The sequence below is a fragment of the Anomaloglossus baeobatrachus genome, chromosome 3, assembly GCF_048569485.1.
Source record: "Anomaloglossus baeobatrachus isolate aAnoBae1 chromosome 3, aAnoBae1.hap1, whole genome shotgun sequence".
Lineage (NCBI taxonomy): Eukaryota > Metazoa > Chordata > Amphibia > Anura > Aromobatidae > Anomaloglossus > Anomaloglossus baeobatrachus.
The window spans coordinates 582,247,154-582,266,712 of NC_134355.1; the positions used below are offsets into that span (position 1 = coordinate 582,247,154).

At 51.7% G+C, this 19,559-nt stretch overlaps 1 protein-coding gene across 3 annotated transcripts in view; it reads right to left on the reverse strand.

The window, feature by feature from the left end:
• Positions 1-19,559, reverse strand: part of RYK (receptor like tyrosine kinase) — a 172,133-nt gene that overhangs the window by 70,243 nt on the left and 82,331 nt on the right. Inside the window, exons 5-9 of one of the 3 annotated variants that reach the window (XM_075341001.1) lie at positions 14,950-15,009; positions 13,407-13,551; positions 10,170-10,270; positions 6,708-6,761; positions 2,069-2,194 (exon numbers count right to left, since the gene is read on the reverse strand). In XM_075341001.1, the coding sequence (XP_075197116.1) occupies positions 2,069-2,194; positions 6,708-6,761; positions 10,170-10,270; positions 13,407-13,551; positions 14,950-15,009 (486 nt within the window). Of the gene's footprint in view, positions 1-2,068; positions 2,203-6,707; positions 6,762-10,168; positions 10,271-13,406; positions 13,552-14,949; positions 15,010-19,559 lie in introns of all 3 variants that reach the window. The other 2 variants (XM_075341003.1, XM_075341002.1) reach the window with 2 other exon arrangements.

Consider the following 19,559-nt stretch of genomic DNA (forward strand, 5'->3'; position numbering starts at 1 on the left):
ACATAAGATGTGCTGCCGACCACATGATGTTCTATGGTCACAGAAGGACCATCCCAACCATCGTTTTGTGCGCAATGGAGTGTGGACGGCCTATATAAACAGATAGCCCATCGGAGGTGGTTTACCAGCCTTATAGTGCGCCCTGCTCCAGCCCCACAGTAATCTCCTGCTGATCACTGGGTCCATGCAACAGGAGCCCCATCCACTTCAATGAAGCAAAGCTTCAGTAAAAAAAGCCAAAGACCTCATAACATTCATTCTAGATATCAGCAGGGGTCGGGGTGATCATACAATGGTATTCATTATATCATGGCAACGGTCAGTACATTGGAGAAAACATAGCAGAGCCTGTACTACTTAATGATGGCTCCTGAGCCTGATGAGTAATACAACAATCAATGGCTGCCAAGATAAATCGCCCCTTAATATCACTAATTATAGCGAGGAAGCGATCTTATCAGATCTGAGTGTTGCAGGAAACAGTCATTTATGTGGCCATCATCAATTAGCAGAAAATGTTTTATATCTGATTTATTTCAGGATCATAAACATTGGAAAGGGAAATTGCAGTAAGCCATGTTACCGCGTACATGATGGCCGTAATTACCCAAGTGCCCAGCAGTCCTGACGAGAAGTGTCCAGAGCAACGCAAAGACGGCAAAACAAAAACACCTACAAATCCTTATTACTAGAAGAGTTTTATGGTTTTGAAAAACCCTTGACCCCCGGCTGCAGCTTGTTTTGTTTTAATAAAAGCAAACAGTGCTTTACTCACCCTACCCAGGTCAGTCTCTTCCACTGCTCGTGGTGACTGACTGTCTGCAGCTCTGAAGTCACAGCGACTGCAGCAATACCTGACCTCAGTGATCACTGCAGCGCTGTCAATGTAACGTCCGCGCTGCTGAAAAAACAGACACCTGGATGGCGGCATTGACTCGGTGCCGGACCCAGGAAGGGTGAGTAATGCTCAATATATGCTTTAGTATTGTGCACCGGACCTGGGAAAGGTGAGTAATGCACAATATAGGCTTTCAGTATCCTGTGCCGAACCTGGGAAGGGTGAGTAATGCTCAATATATGGTTACAGTATTCTGTGCCGAACCTGGGAAGGGCGAGTAATGCACAATATATGCCTACAGTATTCTGCGCCGGACCTGGGAAGGGTGAGTAATGCCCAATATATGCTTTCAGTATTCTGCACCGTACCTGAGAAGGGTAAGGCATAATATGCGCTTTCAGTATTCTGCGCCAGACCCGGGAAGGAAGAGTAAGGTACAATATAGGCTTTCACTATTCTGCACCGGACCTGGGAAAGGTGAGTAATGCACAATATAGGCTTTCAGTATTCTGCACCGGACCTGGGAAAGGTGAGTAATGCACAATATAGGCTTTCAGTATTCTGTGCCGGACCCGGGAAGGGTGAGTAATGCACAATATAATCTGTTAGTATTCTGCGCCAGACCTGGGAAGGGTGAGTAATGCATAATATATCCTTTCAGTATTCTGCGCCAGACCTGAGAAGGGTGAGGCACAATATGTGCTTTCAGTATTCTGCGCCGGACCCAGGAAGGGTAAGGCACAATATGCTCTTTCAGTATTCTGCGCCGGACCCGGGAAGGGTGAGTAACGCTCGGCTTGCTTTTATTAAAACAACTTGCAGCCAGGGTAAGGGATTTTTGCTAACATGCACAGGGCTATGCTCCATAACACTGCCTGAGCGCACCTGACGAACATGTTACATTAGTGCCAACAGGTTTAATATGTTGGTAAGTCTGTGTCTTCCTAGCAGCATAAATGTCATTTTCTGACAATAGTACAGACGTTTTATTAGGAATTGGTAGCGGCTCAGGCAGGTTACATATCAGCCTTCCCGCCGTCACCATTCTGCGCCCCACACTTACTGGCCACTCTCTTACTCGCTGACTGCTCACCCCACTTGAATTCTTCCGGCTGTAAACATGATAAAACTGTACAAGGTTTCTGTACAATCTCCCCACGCTCCACGCCCGGCAATCAACACCAGAACAGGCCGCTAAAGGGAGCATACGATTCAGGAGTCATCGCTTACCTTCCTGCAGGACATCTTTAAGGGTCACTCTTTCTCTGGCGATGGCGATGTCCTTCACCTTGGCTTTTGCCTCCTGGAGGGTGACACTTTTAAGATCATTCTTCTCGATCCGGAGCGTTGGATAACCTGAGGAGCCAACGAAGTCAAACCATAGAAATATGAATATCATGGATGTGTTTAGGAATATAGTCCCACACATCATAAATAAGGGGCATATTAGTATGCGGTGAGGCGTCAGGGGTCTTTTATTACTATCTAATATATACAGCTGTGTGTGTGTGTGTGTGTGTGTGTGTGTGTGTGTGTGTGTGTGTGTGTGTGTGTGTGTGTGTGTGTGTGTGTGTGTGTGTGTGTGTCCAGGATTGGCATCTGTACCGTCGCAGCTACAGTCACAAAATTTTGCACACTCATACGTCTGGACCCTGAGAGCGTCATAGGCTATGTTTTGAGGGGAAATTTTAACCCCGCGCTTTACAGTTATTCGGCAAAAAACCTGCCTCCATTAAAGCGAATGGAGCTGGGAGCCACAGTGCAGCCAGAACTTCAGCAGCCACGCCCTTATATGGAATGTTGGCGTGTCACAATGCAGCCAGGGAGAGAGACAGAGAGGGAGAGAGACAGAGAGGGAGAGAGACAGAGAAGGAGAGAGACAGAGAAGGAGAGAGACAGAGAAGGAGAGAGACAGAGAGGGAGAGAGACAGAGAGGGAGAGAGACAGAGAGGGAGAGAGACAGAGAGGGAGAGAGACAGAGAGGGAAAGAGACAGAGAGGGAGAGAGACAGAGAGGGAGAGAGACAGAGAGGGAGAGAGACAGAGAAGGAGAGAGACAGAGAAGGAGAGAGACAGAGAAGGAGAGAGACAGAGAAGGAGAGAGACAGCGGGAGAGAGACAGCGGGAGAGAGACAGCGGGAGAGAGACAGCGGGAGAGAGACAGCGGGAGAGAGACAGCGGGAGAGAGACAGAGGGAGAGAGACAGAGGGAGAGAGGCAGAGAGGGAGAGAGGCAGAGAGGGAAAGAGGCAGAGAGGGAAAGAGGCAGAGAGGGAAAGAGGCAGAGAGGGAAAGAGGCAGAGAGGGAAAGAGGCAGAGAGGGAAAGAGGCAGAGAGGGAAAGAGGCAGAGAGGGAAAGAGACAGAGAGGGAAAGAGACAGAGAGGGAAAGAGACAGACAGGGAAAGAGACAGACAGGGAAAGAGACAGACAGGGAAAGAGACAGACAGGGAAAGAGACAGACAGGGAAAGAGACAGACAGGGAAAGAGACAGACAGGGAAAGAGACAGACAGGGAAAGAGACAGACAGGGAAAGAGACAGACAGGGAAAGAGACAGACAGGGAAAGAGACAGACAGGGAAAGAGACAGACAGGGAAAGAGACAGACAGGGAAAGAGACAGACAGGGAAAGAGACAGACAGGGAAAGAGACAGACAGGGAAAGAGACAGACAGGGAAAGAGACAGACAGGGAAAGAGACAGACAGGGAAAGAGACAGACAGGGAAAGAGACAGACAGGGAAAGAGACAGACAGGGAAAGAGACAGACAGGGAAAGAGACAGACAGGGAAAGAGACAGACAGGGAAAGAGACAGACAGGGAAAGAGACAGACAGGGAAAGAGACAGACAGGGAAAGAGACAGACAGGGAAAGAGACAGACAGGGAAAGAGACAGACAGGGAAAGAGACAGACAGGGAAAGAGACAGACAGGGAAAGAGACAGACAGGGAAAGAGACAGACAGGGAAAGAGACAGACAGGGAAAGAGACAGACAGGGAAAGAGACAGACAGGGAAAGAGACAGACAGGGAAAGAGACAGACAGGGAAAGAGACAGACAGGGAAAGAGACAGACAGGGAAAGTGACAGAGAGACAGGGAAAGAGACAGAGACAGACTGAGAAAGAGACAGAGACAGACAGGGAAAGAGAAAGACAGAGAGAGAGACCGAGAGATATATACAGAGGGGGAGACAGACATTATAATTACATTTCTATCTTATTTGTTTTGTGGTTTTTGTGTGCAGAATACATTTTTGTTAATACATTCTATTTTGTTAACAGCAGTTATTAACCCGGGCGAAGCCGGGTAGTACAGCTAGTATAATATAAAAGTATTAATTCAGCCACATCCATCACATAAAAAGGTCCGTTCTTTCAATGCTTTTTGACATTTCATACATAGCCATTATCTTACTATTTTTTAATATTGAAGAAAGCATTTAATGACTCTCTTATACGTCACTACTTATCAGAGGGGCAGAGCTCTAGGATCCACTGATCATGGGAATAAATGGAGTAGAGAACAGGAAAACCCCTTCATATTTTTACATTCAAATCATTGGGTGATCTACAAAAATGATTGCCATCGCAGCACCTCGGGAAACGGTCAGGCACAAAACTGCTCTGTAGATACACAATACATGATTCTGCCATTAAAGGGTTACTCCTATTCTCAGAAATGAATGTTGTTGGATTGCTCTTCTAATATGCTGATTATTAATCATGTCATCAGCTCTCTTGGTATAACATTTTTGTTTACAACTCATTGCCATGGAGACAGACCACTGCTTCTAGACAGCAGGACATGTGCAGCGCTTACAAGCACTGACCTTTGTAAGCGCTGTCCTGAAGCTGCCAGGACCCCTGGGGAGCCGGTTTCAGCCAGTATCTACACGCTGGTCCTCAGTGGTGGTCGGGCTCCGAGGTAGTGCGCTGTAAAGAACGGCTGCAAATTTTAATGAGCAGTAAACGGCAAAGGTGCATTATCCAACAACAGCCGTGCAGGAGCGTGGGAATAACCCTTCAAGCATCTCCCCTCTCAGAGCTGTAGGACTTTTAGAGAAACTTTTTTTTTTTCCCTCCAACTTCACACAAGAGGCGACCTCAAGGACAAATACCCTTATGTGCGGTAATCAGATTTTTCTTGATAAGTGAGTCCAGCACTCAACATTTCAGCCATACCTCTGTGACAGAAAGAACACAAGTGACATTACTGTGTGACTTATGTCACTAAAAGCAAGAAACCGTGTAAAGAAAGATGTCACCCGACTTCTGCTGTCCCATCTGCGAGCAGCACAGAGAGGGGCAGAGACCCCTGACTCCAGCTCCGGGGCACTGCATTATCAGCTTTACCTCTGCTAGTCCCCTCAGTGCGGAGCTCTGTATAACCCTGCTGCTTACACTCTGCATAGACAGAAAGCAATGGGGAGGTTGGTGGTACCAAGGGCTAAACGAGCTGCAGCAGCTAGCACTGAGCAAATAGATTTGCAGGGCCATATTCGTAGCCCTAAGACACTCCTCCTATCTCTCTAGAATTGCTGGCTCCCCCCCTATGATTAAAAGGCTATGTCATGCCGCAACGTTTGTACACGATGCTGCCTCTACCCACCGACCGCCCCTGCTGCCCATCCCACCGACCGCCCCTGCTGCCCATGCCACCGACCGCCCCTGCTGCACATGCCACCGACCGCCCCTGCTGCCCATGCCACCGACCGCCCCTGCTGCCCATGCTACCGACCGCCCCTGCTGCCCATGCCACCGACCGCCCCTGCTGCACATGCCACCGACCGCCCCTGCTGCACATCCCACCGACCGCCCCTGCTGCACATCCCACCGACCGCCCCTGCTGCACATCCCACCGACCGCCCCTGCTGCACATCCCACCGACCGCCCCTGCTGCACATGCCACCGACCGCCCCTGCTGCACATGCCACCGACCGCCCCTGCTGCACATGCCACCGACCGCCCCTGCTGCACATCCCACCGACCGCCCCTGCTGCACATCCCACCGACCGCCCCTGCTGCACATCCCACCGACCGCCCCTGCTGCACATCCCACCGACCGCCCCTGCTGCACATCCCACCGACCGCCCCTGCTGCACATCCCACCGACCGCCCCTGCTGCACATCCCACCGACCGCCCCTGCTGCACATCCCACCGACCGCCCCTGCTGCACAATACATCAGTCTACTCCAAGGAAACGGATCCATCAATTAAAAATAAAGCAGCATTTGTGCCTCCTTTATGGGCATATGGCGGTCACATTCAGGAAATTAGCCTCATGTGCCATAAATTAGCACATTCTCCCATATGACGGCTAAACATGGGTAAGGACTGTCTTCAGGCGACAATATCCAAGTACCACAAATCTCAGTAGTAAGATTTTGTTGAATGCAGTTCGCTCACACCCCTATATCCACCTGCAATAATCAATAATCACTTCTCAGATTCTCCAGAATCCCGAAATCCAAAATATTGCTAACACCAAAAGACAAATAGTGAGCGTGAGCCCCCTGATGGCACACACCGGGATGTGTCCATACACCACTCACATACAGAAGAAGTAATGAGACAGGACTGAAGCCTAGCTACAAAGATATTATCAGAAAGCCCCTTGTGTGCCGGCTAATCCAGAGAATGTGAGGATCACGACTGCCACCTGCTGGGGAAATAGCGGTCATCAAGCGGAAAGCCTGTGTGTGTGACTGATGGACAAGGCAATCACATTATTACCTCCGCTCTGTAAGACATGAGATTTCTTCTAATTTGACACTTTCTGTATGAACAACAAGACATTTCTTTTTCATAAAACCGGTTCAGGTTGAGCCATTTTTGCCCAATATCGGTAAACACACCACAATGTCACATACTTACCGTTTAAATTCCGTGCCGTTCCTGCGCCGCTGGTGCCGTGATCCGCGGTGGAGTCTAGACCATCAGGGACAAAAATGTATTAACCTCCAAGCAAACCACCATCCACAAGGGATATCATCATTAACCCCTCAGTCATCCTAGAAAGATCCACCACTGAGCTCTTAGCTACCCCAGACTATCATTCAGAATTAATGGGGTTGTGCAACAGTAATTTTTCAGCCATGGTTGTAGTAAAAACAATCTGCACAGCGCAGATCCAGCACAGGCTGCTTTGAGGTCTCCGCTGAAACAGCCGATGAGGCACTCTGCTAGTCACCTAACCGCTGCAGACAATCACAGGAGCCACAGATCTGTGACTACAAAATGAGGCAGACGCTGCTTCTGGAGACCCCCGGAGCAGCCTGCGCTGGACCCATAGGGGCAGTGAAAGGAGAGTATGCCTCCAGTTCTAATCAATGGCGAAAAAAAAAAATACAACATAAAAGCATTTACTGTCAGACACTGGTTTAACTCTGATCTACCCGTTGCTGCTAGGGACTTCAAGGTATTAAACCCTATGTGCAGTATCTAGAGCAGATGGGAACCGCGCACATCCAATAAAGCTCTTCCCTGTATTGGTCATTTCCCCACAGGCTCAATATCTGGGATCGTGCCCACATACATGTGCTTGTTTCTATACATCAGCCATGGAGAAGATAAGGGGGACGTGTAAAGCAAGGTTCACATTTATACAGGGCATTCTGCTGGACGTATACGCCTGAGGCTGGGTTCACATATATTTGGCCCTACGTACCTCCAAATCCCCACAAAACAGGACTCAGGCGTCAGCGCTGATAGGCACTGGCTAGAATGCCGCCACGTGGTGCTCTGTGCAGCATCATCTGTGGCCGTATAGACCAAGTGGAGAACTGCAATAGGCAAATGTGGCCAAAAATGATGCAGATGGAGTCACAGTGTGATCTGCCCTGCATCATTACAGTCCGTGGTCCTTCAGCTCAAGAGCCCAAATCCTGTTTAACCCCTTCACGACCATGGACGGATATATCCGTCATGGAGTGTGTCCCGTTAAGCCCCGCCCCCTGCCGCGGGCAGGCGGCAGCGGTCGGCACACATCAGCTGTTTTCAACAGCTGACATGTGTGCCTGCATGTTGCGAGTGGAATCGCTTCCACTCGCAATATTTAACCCCTTAAATCTCGCTGCCAGTCTGGCAGCGAGATCTATGCGCGCGGCCATGATTTTTACTTACTGCCGCCCCACCGGAAGTCATGTGCGTGATCACGTGACTTTCGGTGGTTGCCATTGTAGCACAGGGTCATGTGATGACGCTTGCAGCTATGAAGTTTTACTTTCATATTCCCTCAACCGGGAGCAGAGGGAAACAGGAAGTGACTGAATCTGCTGTTTACAGCTGTATAGCTGTGATCAGCAGACAGATAAGAGCAATCGGATTGCTAGTCGATATAGCACCCTAGGGGGACTAGTAAAATAAAAAAAAAAACCTAAAAAGTTCAAATCACCCCCCTTTCCCCCCATTGAAAATTAAAGGGTTAAAAAAATAAATAAATATACACATATTTGGTATCGCCTCGTTCAGAAATGCCCGACCTATCAAAATATAAAATCAATTATTCTGATTGGTAAACGGCGTAGTGGCAAAAAAATTCCAAACGCCAAAATTACGTTTTTTTGGTCGCCGCAAGTTTTACGCAAAAATGCAATAACAGGCAATCAAAACGTAGAATCTGCGCAAAAATGGTACACTTAGAAACGTCAGCTCGAGACGCAAAAAATAAGCCATCACTGAGCCTCAAATCCCGAAAAATGAGAACGCTACGGGTTCCGGAAAATGGCGCAAAACGTGCGCCACTTTTATTGGAGAAGCTTGTGAATTTTTTTTAACCCCTTAGATACAAGTAAACCTATACATGTTTGGTGTCTACAAACTCGCACCGACCTCAGGCATCATACCCACACATCAGTTTTACCATATAGTGAACACCGTGAATAAAAAAATCACAAAAACTATTGTGCGATCACACTTTTTTTTTGCAGTATTCCCACACTTGGAATTTTTTTGCTGTTTTCCAGTACACTATGTGGTAAAATTTATGGTTTCATTTAAAAGTACAACTTGTCCTGCAAAAAACAAGCCCTCGTATGGCAAGATTGACGGAAGAATAAAAAAGTTACGGCTCTCGGAAGAAGGGGAGCAAAAAACAAAAACGCAAAAACGGAAAGTGCCCCGGGGCTGAAGGGGTTAATGGGTGTTCATAGATGTAAGCACCATCAGAGCCATTGGCTGTAGTGGCTTATGCTGTGTGAACCTAGCCTGAGTTGTAAAAAGCTGCATTCAGACATTTATGGCAGCATATCCATCAACTAAAATGTGGCTGTACTTCCTAAAAATACCTCTGCAGATGTACAAATGTGAACCGAACCTTACACTGAGCCCTGCTTAAAAGGAGTGGGCCAAAGTCATTTCATCTTAAATCCCTATTTATTTAGTGCCATAATTTTAATGAATTTTCTTATAGACTCGCAGTAAACATGCTCTCCCCTTCCCTCACTACACTATAGCGGCTATTGCATTTTTTCCCCTACTTCCAGTGTAATGAGGATTTGTTTGAGAATTTCCAGTGCATGTTGGTCACTGTCACAGCCCCTGCCCTCCCAGAAACTAAGCCTCATCAGGGGCTATGCCAGTCTCTGTTTACAATGACCGCGTGCGCTTTGTTGTCAGCTCAAATCAGCAGGAACGAAGAGGCATGAAAGCGTTGTCAGAATACCCAGAGTGCAGAGACCAGCACCGCCCCCGCAAAAGATGCCACTTCTCTCTGAATGCAAGGTATTCGGACACTGCTCTGGTGCTGGCTTGTCACTACTGATCTGAGGTCGGCAACAGAGTGCGCTGACATTGTGCACATCGCACAGTAATAAAGGACTCGCCCAGCCCCTGATGACACTTTGTTCCAGGGAGGGGTGAGGGCAGTGACAGAGGCCTCTGGCCCCTGAAGATGCTTCGGTTGAGTATCCCAGCATGCACTGGGAATACACAAACGAAGTGTCATCAGACAGGAAGTAGGGAAAAAAAAATACAATAGCAGTTAGATAGTGTAGTGAGGGAAGGAGAGGGAATTTGTAACGCAACCATATTAGAAATTAGCTTAGATTATGGAACTAAATAGATAGGGATTTAGATGAAAATTACTTTGTCCTCCGGACTACCCCTTTAAGGCCTGATTGGACACACAGAACGGTGTGCGGCAGATTTGGCTACTTCCTGCACATGTACTGTATGTGTTAGGGAATCTGGAAAACTCTAAATTTAACCAGTGAGAAAATGACCCCCTACTACTGGCAGCAATAACACAGACATGCAAGAAGACTTCCAGGATGACTGAACGTGGGCAATCCCACCAGCATGCATGTGGAGAGCTCGGACGGCTCAGTGAACTCTTACTGGTGACTGGCGTGGCGTTGTTCGGGGTGTCTGCTCGCAGGTACTGCGTTGTTTGGGTTGAAGGCTGAGAGAGGCCCTGGGAGCTGCCGCTGTCACTCATACTGAAAGCAGAAGACAACACGGTCAGTGCTTCAGACACAAATTATTAGAAAAATATATTATATATCTATCTCACTAGCGCGCCCGCTCTCTCCCTAGCGCGCCCGCTCTCTCCCTAGCGCGCCCTCTCTCTCCCTAGCGCGCCCTCTCTCTCCCTAGCGCGCCCGCTCTCGCCCTAGCGCGCCCGCTCTCGCCCTAGCGCGCCCGCTCTCTCCCCAGCGCGCCCTCTCTCTCCCCAGCGCGCCCGCTCTCTCCCCAGCGCGCCCGCTCTCTCCCCCAGCGCGCCCGCTCTCTCCCCAGCGCGCCCGCTCTCTCCCCAGCGCGCCCTCTCTCTCCCCAGCGCGCCCTCTCTCTCCCCAGCGCGCCCTCTCTCTCCCTAGCGCGCCCGCTCTCTCCCCAGCGCGCCCTCTCTCTCCCCAGCGCGCCCGCTCTCTCCCCAGCGCGCCCGCTCTCTCCCCCAGCGCGCCCGCTCTCTCCCCAGCGCGCCCGCTCTCTCCCCAGCGCGCCCTCTCTCTCCCAGCGCGCCCTCTCTCTCCCCAGCGCGCCCTCTCTCTCCCCAGCGCGCCCCTCTCTCTCCCCAGCGCGCCCTCTCTCTCCCCAGCGCGCCCTCTCTCTCCCCAGCGCGCCCTCTCTCTCCCCAGCGCGCCCTCTCTCTCCCCAGCGCGCCCTCTCTCTCCCCAGCGCGCCCTCTCTCTCCCCAGCGCCCTCTCTCTCCCCAGCGCCCTCTCTCTCCCCAGCGCGCCCGCTCTCTCCCCAGCGCGCCCGCTCTCTCCCCAGCGCGCCCCGCTCTCTCCCCAGCGCGCCCTCTCTCTCCCCAGCGCGCCCTCTCTCTCCCCAGCGCGCCCTCTCTCTCCCCAGCGCGCCCGCTCTCTCCCCAGCGCGCCCCGCTCTCTCCCCAGCGCGCCCGCTCTCTCCCCAGCGCGCCCGCTCTCTCCCCAGCGCGCCCTCTCTCTCTCCCCAGCGCGCCCTCTCTCTCCCCAGCGCGCCCTCTCTCTCCCCAGCGCGCCCTCTCTCTCCCAGCGCGCCCTCTCTCTCCCCAGCGCGCCCTCTCTCTCCCCAGCGCGCCCTCTCTCTCCCCAGCGCGCCCTCTCTCTCCCCAGCGCGCCCTCTCTCTCCCCAGCGCGCCCTCTCTCTCCCCAGCGCGCCCTCTCTCTCCCCAGCGCGCCCTCTCTCTCCCCAGCGCGCCCTCTCTCTCCCCAGCGCGCCCTCTCTCTCCCCAGCGCGCCCTCTCTCTCCCCAGCGCGCCCTCTCTCTCCCCAGCGCGCCCTCTCTCTCCCCAGCGCGCCCTCTCTCTCCCCAGCGCGCCCCTCTCTCTCCCCAGCGCGCCCTCTTCTCTCCCCAGCGCGCCCTCTCTCTCCCCAGCGCGCCCTCTCTCTCCCCAGCGCGCCCTCTCTCTCCCCAGCGCGCCCTCTCTCTCCCCAGCGCGCCCTCTCTCTCCCCAGCGCGCCCTCTCTCTCCCCAGCGCGCCCTCTCTCTCCCCAGCGCGCCCTCTCTCTCCCCAGCGCGCCCTCTCTCTCCCCAGCGCGCCCTCTCTCTCCCCAGCGCGCCCTCTCTCTCCCCAGCGCGCCCTCTCTCTCCCCAGCGCGCCCTCTCTCTCCCCAGCGCGCCCCTCTCTCTCCCCAGCGCGCCCTCTCTCTCCCCAGCGCGCCCTCTCTCTCCCCAGCGCGCCCTCTCTCTCCCCAGCGCGCCCTCTCTCTCCCCAGCGCGCCCTCTCTCTCCCCAGCGCGCCCTCTCTCTCCCCAGCGCGCCCTCTCTCTCCCCAGCGCGCCCTCTCTCTCCCCAGCGCGCCCTCTCTCTCCCCAGCGCGCCCTCTCTCTCCCCAGCGCGCCCTCTCTCTCCCCAGCGCGCCCTCTCTCTCCCCAGCGCGCCCTCTCTCTCCCCAGCGCGCCCTCTCTCTCCCCAGCGCGCCCTCTCTCTCCCCAGCGCGCCCTCTCTCTCCCCAGCGCGCCCTCTCTCTCCCCAGCGCGCCCTCTCTCTCCCCAGCGCGCCCTCTCTCTCCCCAGCGCGCCCTCTCTCTCCCCAGCGCGCCCTCTCTCTCCCCAGCGCGCCCTCTCTCTCCCCAGCGCGCCCTCTCTCTCTCCCCAGCGCGCCCCTCTCTCTCCCCAGCGCGCCCTCTCTCTCCCCAGCGCGCCCTCTCTCTCCCCAGCGCGCCCTCTCTCTCCCCAGCGCGCCCTCTCTCTCCCCAGCGCGCCCTCTCTCTCCCCAGCGCGCCCTCTCTCTCCCCAGCGCGCCCTCTCTCTCCCCAGCGCGCCCTCTCTCTCCCCAGCGCGCCCTCGTCTCTCCCCAGCGCGGCCCCTCTCTCTCCCCAGCGCGCCCTCTCTCTCCCCAGCGCCCTCTCTCTCCCCAGCGCCCTCTCTCTCCCCAGCGCCCTCTCTCTCCCCAGCGCCCTCTCTCTCCCCAGCGCCCTCTCTCTCTCCAGCGCCCTCTCTCTCCAGCGCCCTCTCTCTCTCCAGCGCCCTCTCTCTCCAGCGCCCTCTCTCCAGCGCTCTCTCTCCAGCGCCCTCTCTCTCTAGCGCCCTCTCTCTCTAGCGCTCTCTCTCTCTAGCGCTCTCTCTCTCTAGCGCTCTCTCTCTCTAGCGCTCTCTCTCTCTAGCGCTCTCTCTCTAGCGCTCTCTCTCTCTAGCGCTCTCTCTCTCTAGCGCTCTCTCTCTCTAGCGCTCTCTCTCTCTAGCGCTCTCTCTCTCTAGCGCTCTCTCTCTCTAGCGCTCTCTCTCTCTAGCGCTCTCTCTCTCTAGCGCTCTCTCTCTCTAGCGCTCTCTCTCTCTAGCGCTCTCTCTCTCTAGCGCTCTCTCTCTCTAGCGCTCTCTCTCTCTAGCGCTCTCTCTCTCTAGCGCTCTCTCTCTCTAGCGCTCTCTCTCTCTAGCGCTCTCTCTCTCTAGCGCTCTCTCTCTCTAGCGCTCTCTCTCTCCCCATATCTATCTATCTGTTTAGCAAAGTCTGCTGGAGCCCTCAGTCTGTACAGGATCTTTCTGAAACAGCTGGAGAGTCGCTTTCATGACATATTAACCTTTATTTGGGCTTTTTTTTTTTTACAGGACTCTTTACAAGGCGCCGACTACAAGTGCTCACATTTCCATTTCTAATTTCCCATAAGACCATTATTCTGCAAGTGGCGCCATCTAGAGGACAAAGTCGTACCTGTCGTCCAGCTCCACTCGTTTCATGCTGTGCAGATGCAGCACGGCCAGGATAATCGCCACCAGGAATATAACTGCGCAGCAAACGCCAACACTGATATAGAAGACACGGGTGGAGGTTGTGGGGGCCACATTTACAGGGTCAACTGAAATAAAGAAGATTACAATGTTACATAACAATCAGGAGAGAAGGTAGAGTATCCATCATACACGGGACACACAAGCCTCCATGCTATGGGCCATAGGCCACAATATTCCTTATAATATAACAATTCCGCAGCATCTTTTTTTTTTACAACTTTGCATTGTTCCTCCTGGAAATGTATCAATAAAATGAAAACTTGGCGTTAATAGTGTGTCTCAAGTCTGACACATGAAATCAGTGTTGTCAGTCTCCGACTACAGGGTCAAACCCCTTGATAAGGTGAACCGTAACACCCAATTGTCAATTTGGTCAATAATGCTCCAGAATTGGTATTTCTTAAAGGGAGACATGTCTTACAGCTCAGCCATTGTACATAGCCAGGATACACGGCCGGGGTAGCAGAAGTGATATTATGGCTCTTAGGCTATGTGCACAGGGGACAATGTACCCGTGGATATTTCCGCAGGTTTCCCGCAGCTGCTGTCGGAATCCGCAGCTATCCATTGCTGCGGGATTTGAGCATTTTTGTTGCGGTAAACCTGCGGGACAAGTGCGGAAATACCTGCGGACGTCCCGCCCTGTATCTCCATAGTGGAGCAGAACATCCACAGATATTTCCACATGAATAATTGACATGCCGTTACGTGCGGCTGCAGGACATCCGCAGCATATTCCGCAGCCGCGCATATCGCAGCATCGATACAGCACTCCCCAAATCCCTTAGGATAACATGGGGAGTGTCTACACTTACACAAACCTGCGGATTTATCTGGAAAATCTAGAAAATCTGCGGTTTTTCCACGGCAAAATCAGCGGGTACGATGTCCCATGGGCACATAGCCTTAAGGGTACTTTACACGCTGCAATATCAATATCGATATCGCTAGCAAAATCTCACAACCTCGGTTACCTCCGTCACACGGACTTACCTGCCCTGCGACGTCGCTGTGTCCGGAGAACCGCCTCCTTTCTAAGGGGGCGGTTTGTGCTGCGTCACAGCGACGTCACATGGCAGCCGTCCAATAGAAGCGGAGGGGCGGAGATGAGCAGCGGGAACATGCCGCCCACCTCCTTCCTTCCGCATTGCCGGTGGATGGAGGTAAGGAGATGTTCCTCACTCCTGCGGTGTCACACATAGCGATGTGTGGTGTTGCAGGAACGACGAACAACATCGCTACTGTCCAGACAACGATATTTGGTGTTTGAACGACCTCTCCAACACCAACGATTTTTGTCTTTTTTGCGATAGTTTTAGGTCGCTCCAGCCTGTCACACGCTGCGACGCCGGATGTGCGTCACAAACACCGTGACCCCGATGATGTATCGTTAGCGATGTCACACAGTGTAAAGCACCCTTTACTGTGCAGAATAGTGCAGGACGGCGGGGTACATGACTTACAGTGAATTCTGGAGCTGTTTCTGTCTAAAGATATTGGAGGTTTCACTTCAGGCTCAATCTCTGCGGAAAAAAAAACAATAGTTATCACGTGTAGAGGTAAACATTGCCCCATATTCAGCCCTATAGCCATCAGACGAAGGATCACATCAGACCAGGAAAGCTGGGGGGGCACCCTGTACACATGCATACACTTTAAAGGGGTTCTGCAGCGACGCTCACTTCCGCATGGGTAGGTGTTCTGACACAGCGTCAGATGTCTGTCAGGGTGAGTGCACCACCGGCGGGTATAACTGCCCCATCCTAGCCATTAGGAAAGGCCGGGGACACGATACTTGCCCATTGTGACAGACATCGCTGGCAACAGAAGTTTTAGGACATATTCACACATGGCTTTCCCCCCCCAATTCCTTAGAATGAATGAAAAAAAAAACAGTAAAAGGTTGACAAGCTGCAGATTGAATGAAAAAACCAAACAAAAAAAAAAAAACAAAAAGCCGAGCAGCTTATAAAACACAAGCCCGTGCTGGAGATTTCTGAAATCACATTGACTTGGCTGGTGCTGTAAAACATTGCATTTCTGCAGCAGAAAAAAGCAAAAATGCAGCAAGGCAACGCTGTGCACCACGTGTGAATATATTACCTATTACACATTATATACTACATGGAGATCAGCAATCAGTTTAGGGAAATTAAAGAGAATCTGTCAGCTGGTTTTTGCTATGGAATCTGAGAGCAACATGATGTAGGGGCAGAGACACTGATTCCAGTGATGTGTCACTTTGTTTACTGGGAATATAATTAGCTTGCTACTACGATGCAATGACACAAGTTCTTTTAGTCTTCAAATAATCCAGTGATAAAACATAGGTACAGCATAAGCACAAAGGTTTCAGTCAATACAGACCTTCATCAGGTTGCAGGTTGCTGTAAGAGGAAAGCCTGGAGCAGTAGCAGGCGCGGTGTACGAGCTGCGGCATCCATCGCTGGTAGGAGCTTATACGCAGTGCCCGGTTACTGCTCCAGGCTTTCCTCTTACAACAATCTGCACCCTGATGAAGGTCTGTGCTTGTGCTGTACCTATGCCTCATCGCTGGATTATTTGAAGAATAAAAGAAACCATGCATCACAAGGAGGTTTTTACAAACATCGCTGACAGTAATGGCGGCGTCAGGATCCGTGAAGACTACAGATTCTGGCAGTCTGCCTGCTGAGTTCTCTGATGTCTGCGATAGTGCAGGGAGACTCGGCAGTCAACCCACAGACTTGTGGTTCATACACATGCTAGCAAGAGTTAAGCTATGTGCGCACGTTGCGTATTTGCATGCAGTTACGCTATGATCTGCACTGCAGCGTAACTGCATGCGTCCTGCGTCCCCTGTATAATCTATGCAGATTATGCAGGAGCCGTGCGCACGTGGCGTCTTAGAGCTCAGCACTTCGGCTGCTGCCCGAAGCGCGCGTTCTAAGAAGTGACATGTCACTTCTTTCCTGCGCTCTGCATGCATCCCCCGCTCTGTCTATGGCAGGGGCTGCACTCAGAGCGCATAGAATCGGCTTTTTTTTTTTTTTTTTCATTACGGACTTTTTCTGCAGCGATTTGAAGCGCACGTGTGCTGTTCAAATCGCTGCAGAAATTTCTGCAGGGACAGAACGCAACGTGCGCACATAGCCTTAATCTCTGCTGGGCTGCTTGTCAGTCTCTTTTGATCACATACTGTAAGGAGCCAGTCACATTCATTCCCCTCCTATATATACCAGCTGGACTCTTCTTCCTTTGATGCCAGCTATAGCTTCTCTATACTGGTGCGGTGTAGTGCTCCAGACTTACAGGTGGTTGTAGTACTTTGTTGCTGTGAGAGTGTAGTGTGAACCCTTGTTGTCCTTATGTTGCTGCCTTCTTTCCATTGCTTTTCTCCTTACCCTCTTATGGTTTGTTGCTGAGAGTTTGCAATGTGCCCGAGTTTTGTTTTTTCCCTGTTTATCTTAATTCGTGTTGCCATCACATATCTGCCCCTTCCTTTCCTGGATTAGGGGGTGGTAAGGTTATTTTTGGTCAGCAGAATAGTAAAGAACAGGTCTATGGCATCACCACCATCTGGGGTAATCTGGAGGTTAGGGATAACCTAGGGTCCCGTAGCGTGAGGGACAGTATAGGAGTCCCGTGTCCCTAGGTATCCTACACTCACATCATGCCACCTTATCACTCCATCAGAATGCCAAATTTATTATATTATTAGTACATGGGATTGGCTCCTACTTGGGCACCAACATCACAGAAGTGCCATGGTTTGATCTTTCTTAGTTTACTGGGAGTCACAATTTTACCTGCTGCAGATCTAGCAGAGCTCAGATGTTAATCTTTGTATACCTGCACCCTCACCACTGATTGACAGCTTTTTGTGTACACTGTATAGTGACAGAAAGCCGCTAATCAGTGCTGTGGTCAGGGTTGGATTGAAAGCACAAAATTGTTTGTCCTGTAGTTATTATCTCCTGCTGATAAAACACTGATTGTATTCAAACAGCAAAACAGCCAAGCTGGTGACAGTTGGAATTATGGTGCTCCTACATTACGGAGTCTCTTTAATTACAACTGTGTGGGATTTAGGCTGATGAGAGTTTTAACAAGCAGGGCCTGAATGAGAAACCAAGTTTTAGAGTTTAGCAAAAAGATTTGCAGGACCCTGGTGCTTCCTGCTGCAATTCCCGAAGTCTCTTAACATTAATATTCATGGAGCAATGACGTGTGCCTCACATCGGGCCTACTAATCAGCACCAGTACCTGGGATGCGGGCAAGTAGGGGGAAGCGGGCAGGCAGGGGGATGCGGGCAGGCAGGGGGATGCGGGAGCAGGCAGGGGGATGCGGGGGCAGGCAGGGGGATGCGGGCAGGCAGGGGGATGCGGGGGCAGGCAGGGGGATGCGGGGGCAGGCAGGGGGATGCGGGGGCAGGCAGGGGGATGCGGGGGCAGGCAGGGGGATGCGGGGGCAGGCAGGGGGATGCGGGGGCAGGCAGGGGGATGCGGGGGCAGGCAGGGGGATGCGGGGGCAGGCAGGGGGATGCAGCCGCTGGACCAGGGCCCCGTGAATCTTCTTACTGAACTGTACCATATATCAGACAGTGACAGAAAAAACACTACGGGCCGATTCATCATTTGTCATTTTCTATCACTTCTCCTTTTTGTCTCTTGGTATGTGCTCACATCTTTGGAGTTAAATTGATCGAAATGTTGCACATGGTTCAGAGACTTTGTGAGACACAAAAAAAATAAATTGGACATTAACCCCTTCACGACTGGCTGATTTTGCGCTTTCCTGGGTTTTTTTTCGCCACCCTTCTTCTGAGAGCCGTAACATTTTTAGTTTTCCTTCAGAATAGCCATGTGAGGGCTTGGTTTTTTTTGCGGAACGAGCTGTACCTTTAAATGAAATCTTGAGTTTTACCATACAGTGTACTGGACAACGGCAAAAAAATTCCAAATGCAGAAAAGCGGCAAAAAAGAAGGGAATTTTGTTTACTTACCGTAAATTCCTTTTCTTCTAGCTCCAATTGGGAGACCCAGACAATTGGGTGTATAGCTACTGCCTCCGGAGGCCACACAAAGTACTACACTTAAAAGTGTAAGGCCCCTCCCCTTCTGGCTATACACCCCCCCGTGGGATCACGGGCTCCTCAGTTTTAGTGCAAAAGCAAGAAGGAGGAAAGCCAATAACTGTTTTAAATACAAATTCAACCCGAGAAACAGCCTTGGAGAACTGAACTGTTCAACATGAACAACATGTGCACCCGAAAAAAACAAATTTCCTAAGAAAAACAGGGCGGGTGCTGGGTCTCCCAATTGGAGCTAGAAGAAAAGGAATTTACGGTAAGTAAACAAAATTCCCTTCTTCTTTGTCGCTCCTAATTGGGAGACCCAGACAATTGGGACGTCCAAAAGCAGTCCCTGGGTGGGTAAAAGAATACCTCGTGATAGGGCCGTCAAACAGCCCTTTCCTACAGGTGAGCCACCGCCGCCTGAAGGACTTGTCTACCTAGGCCGGCATCCGCCGAAGCGTAGGTATGCACCTGATAATGCTTGGTAAAAGTGTGCAGACTCGACCAGGTAGCCGCCTGGCACACCTGCTGAGCCGTAGCCTGGTGCCGTAATGCCCAGGACGCACCCACGGCTCTGGTAGAATGGGCTTTCAGTCCTGATGGAATCGGAAGCCCAGCAGAACGGTAGGTGTGAAGAATTGGTTCCTTGATCCAACGCGCAAGGGTGGATTTGGAAGCTTGCGACCCTTTACGCTGACCAGCGACAAGGACAAAGAGTGCATCCGAGCGGCGCAGAGGCGCCGTGCGGGAAATGTAGATCCTGAGTGCTCTCACCAGATCCAATAAATGCAAACCTTTTTCAAATTGGTGAACTGGATGCGGACACAAAGACGGTAAAGTGATATCTTGATTGAGATGAAAGGAAGATACCACCTTGGGAAGAAATTCCGGAATTGGACGCAGAACTACCTTGTCCTGGTGAAACACCAGGAATGGAGATCTGCATGATAACGCCGCCAGCTCGGACACTCTCCGAAGAGACGTGACCGCCACTAGAAAGGCCACTTTCTGTGAAA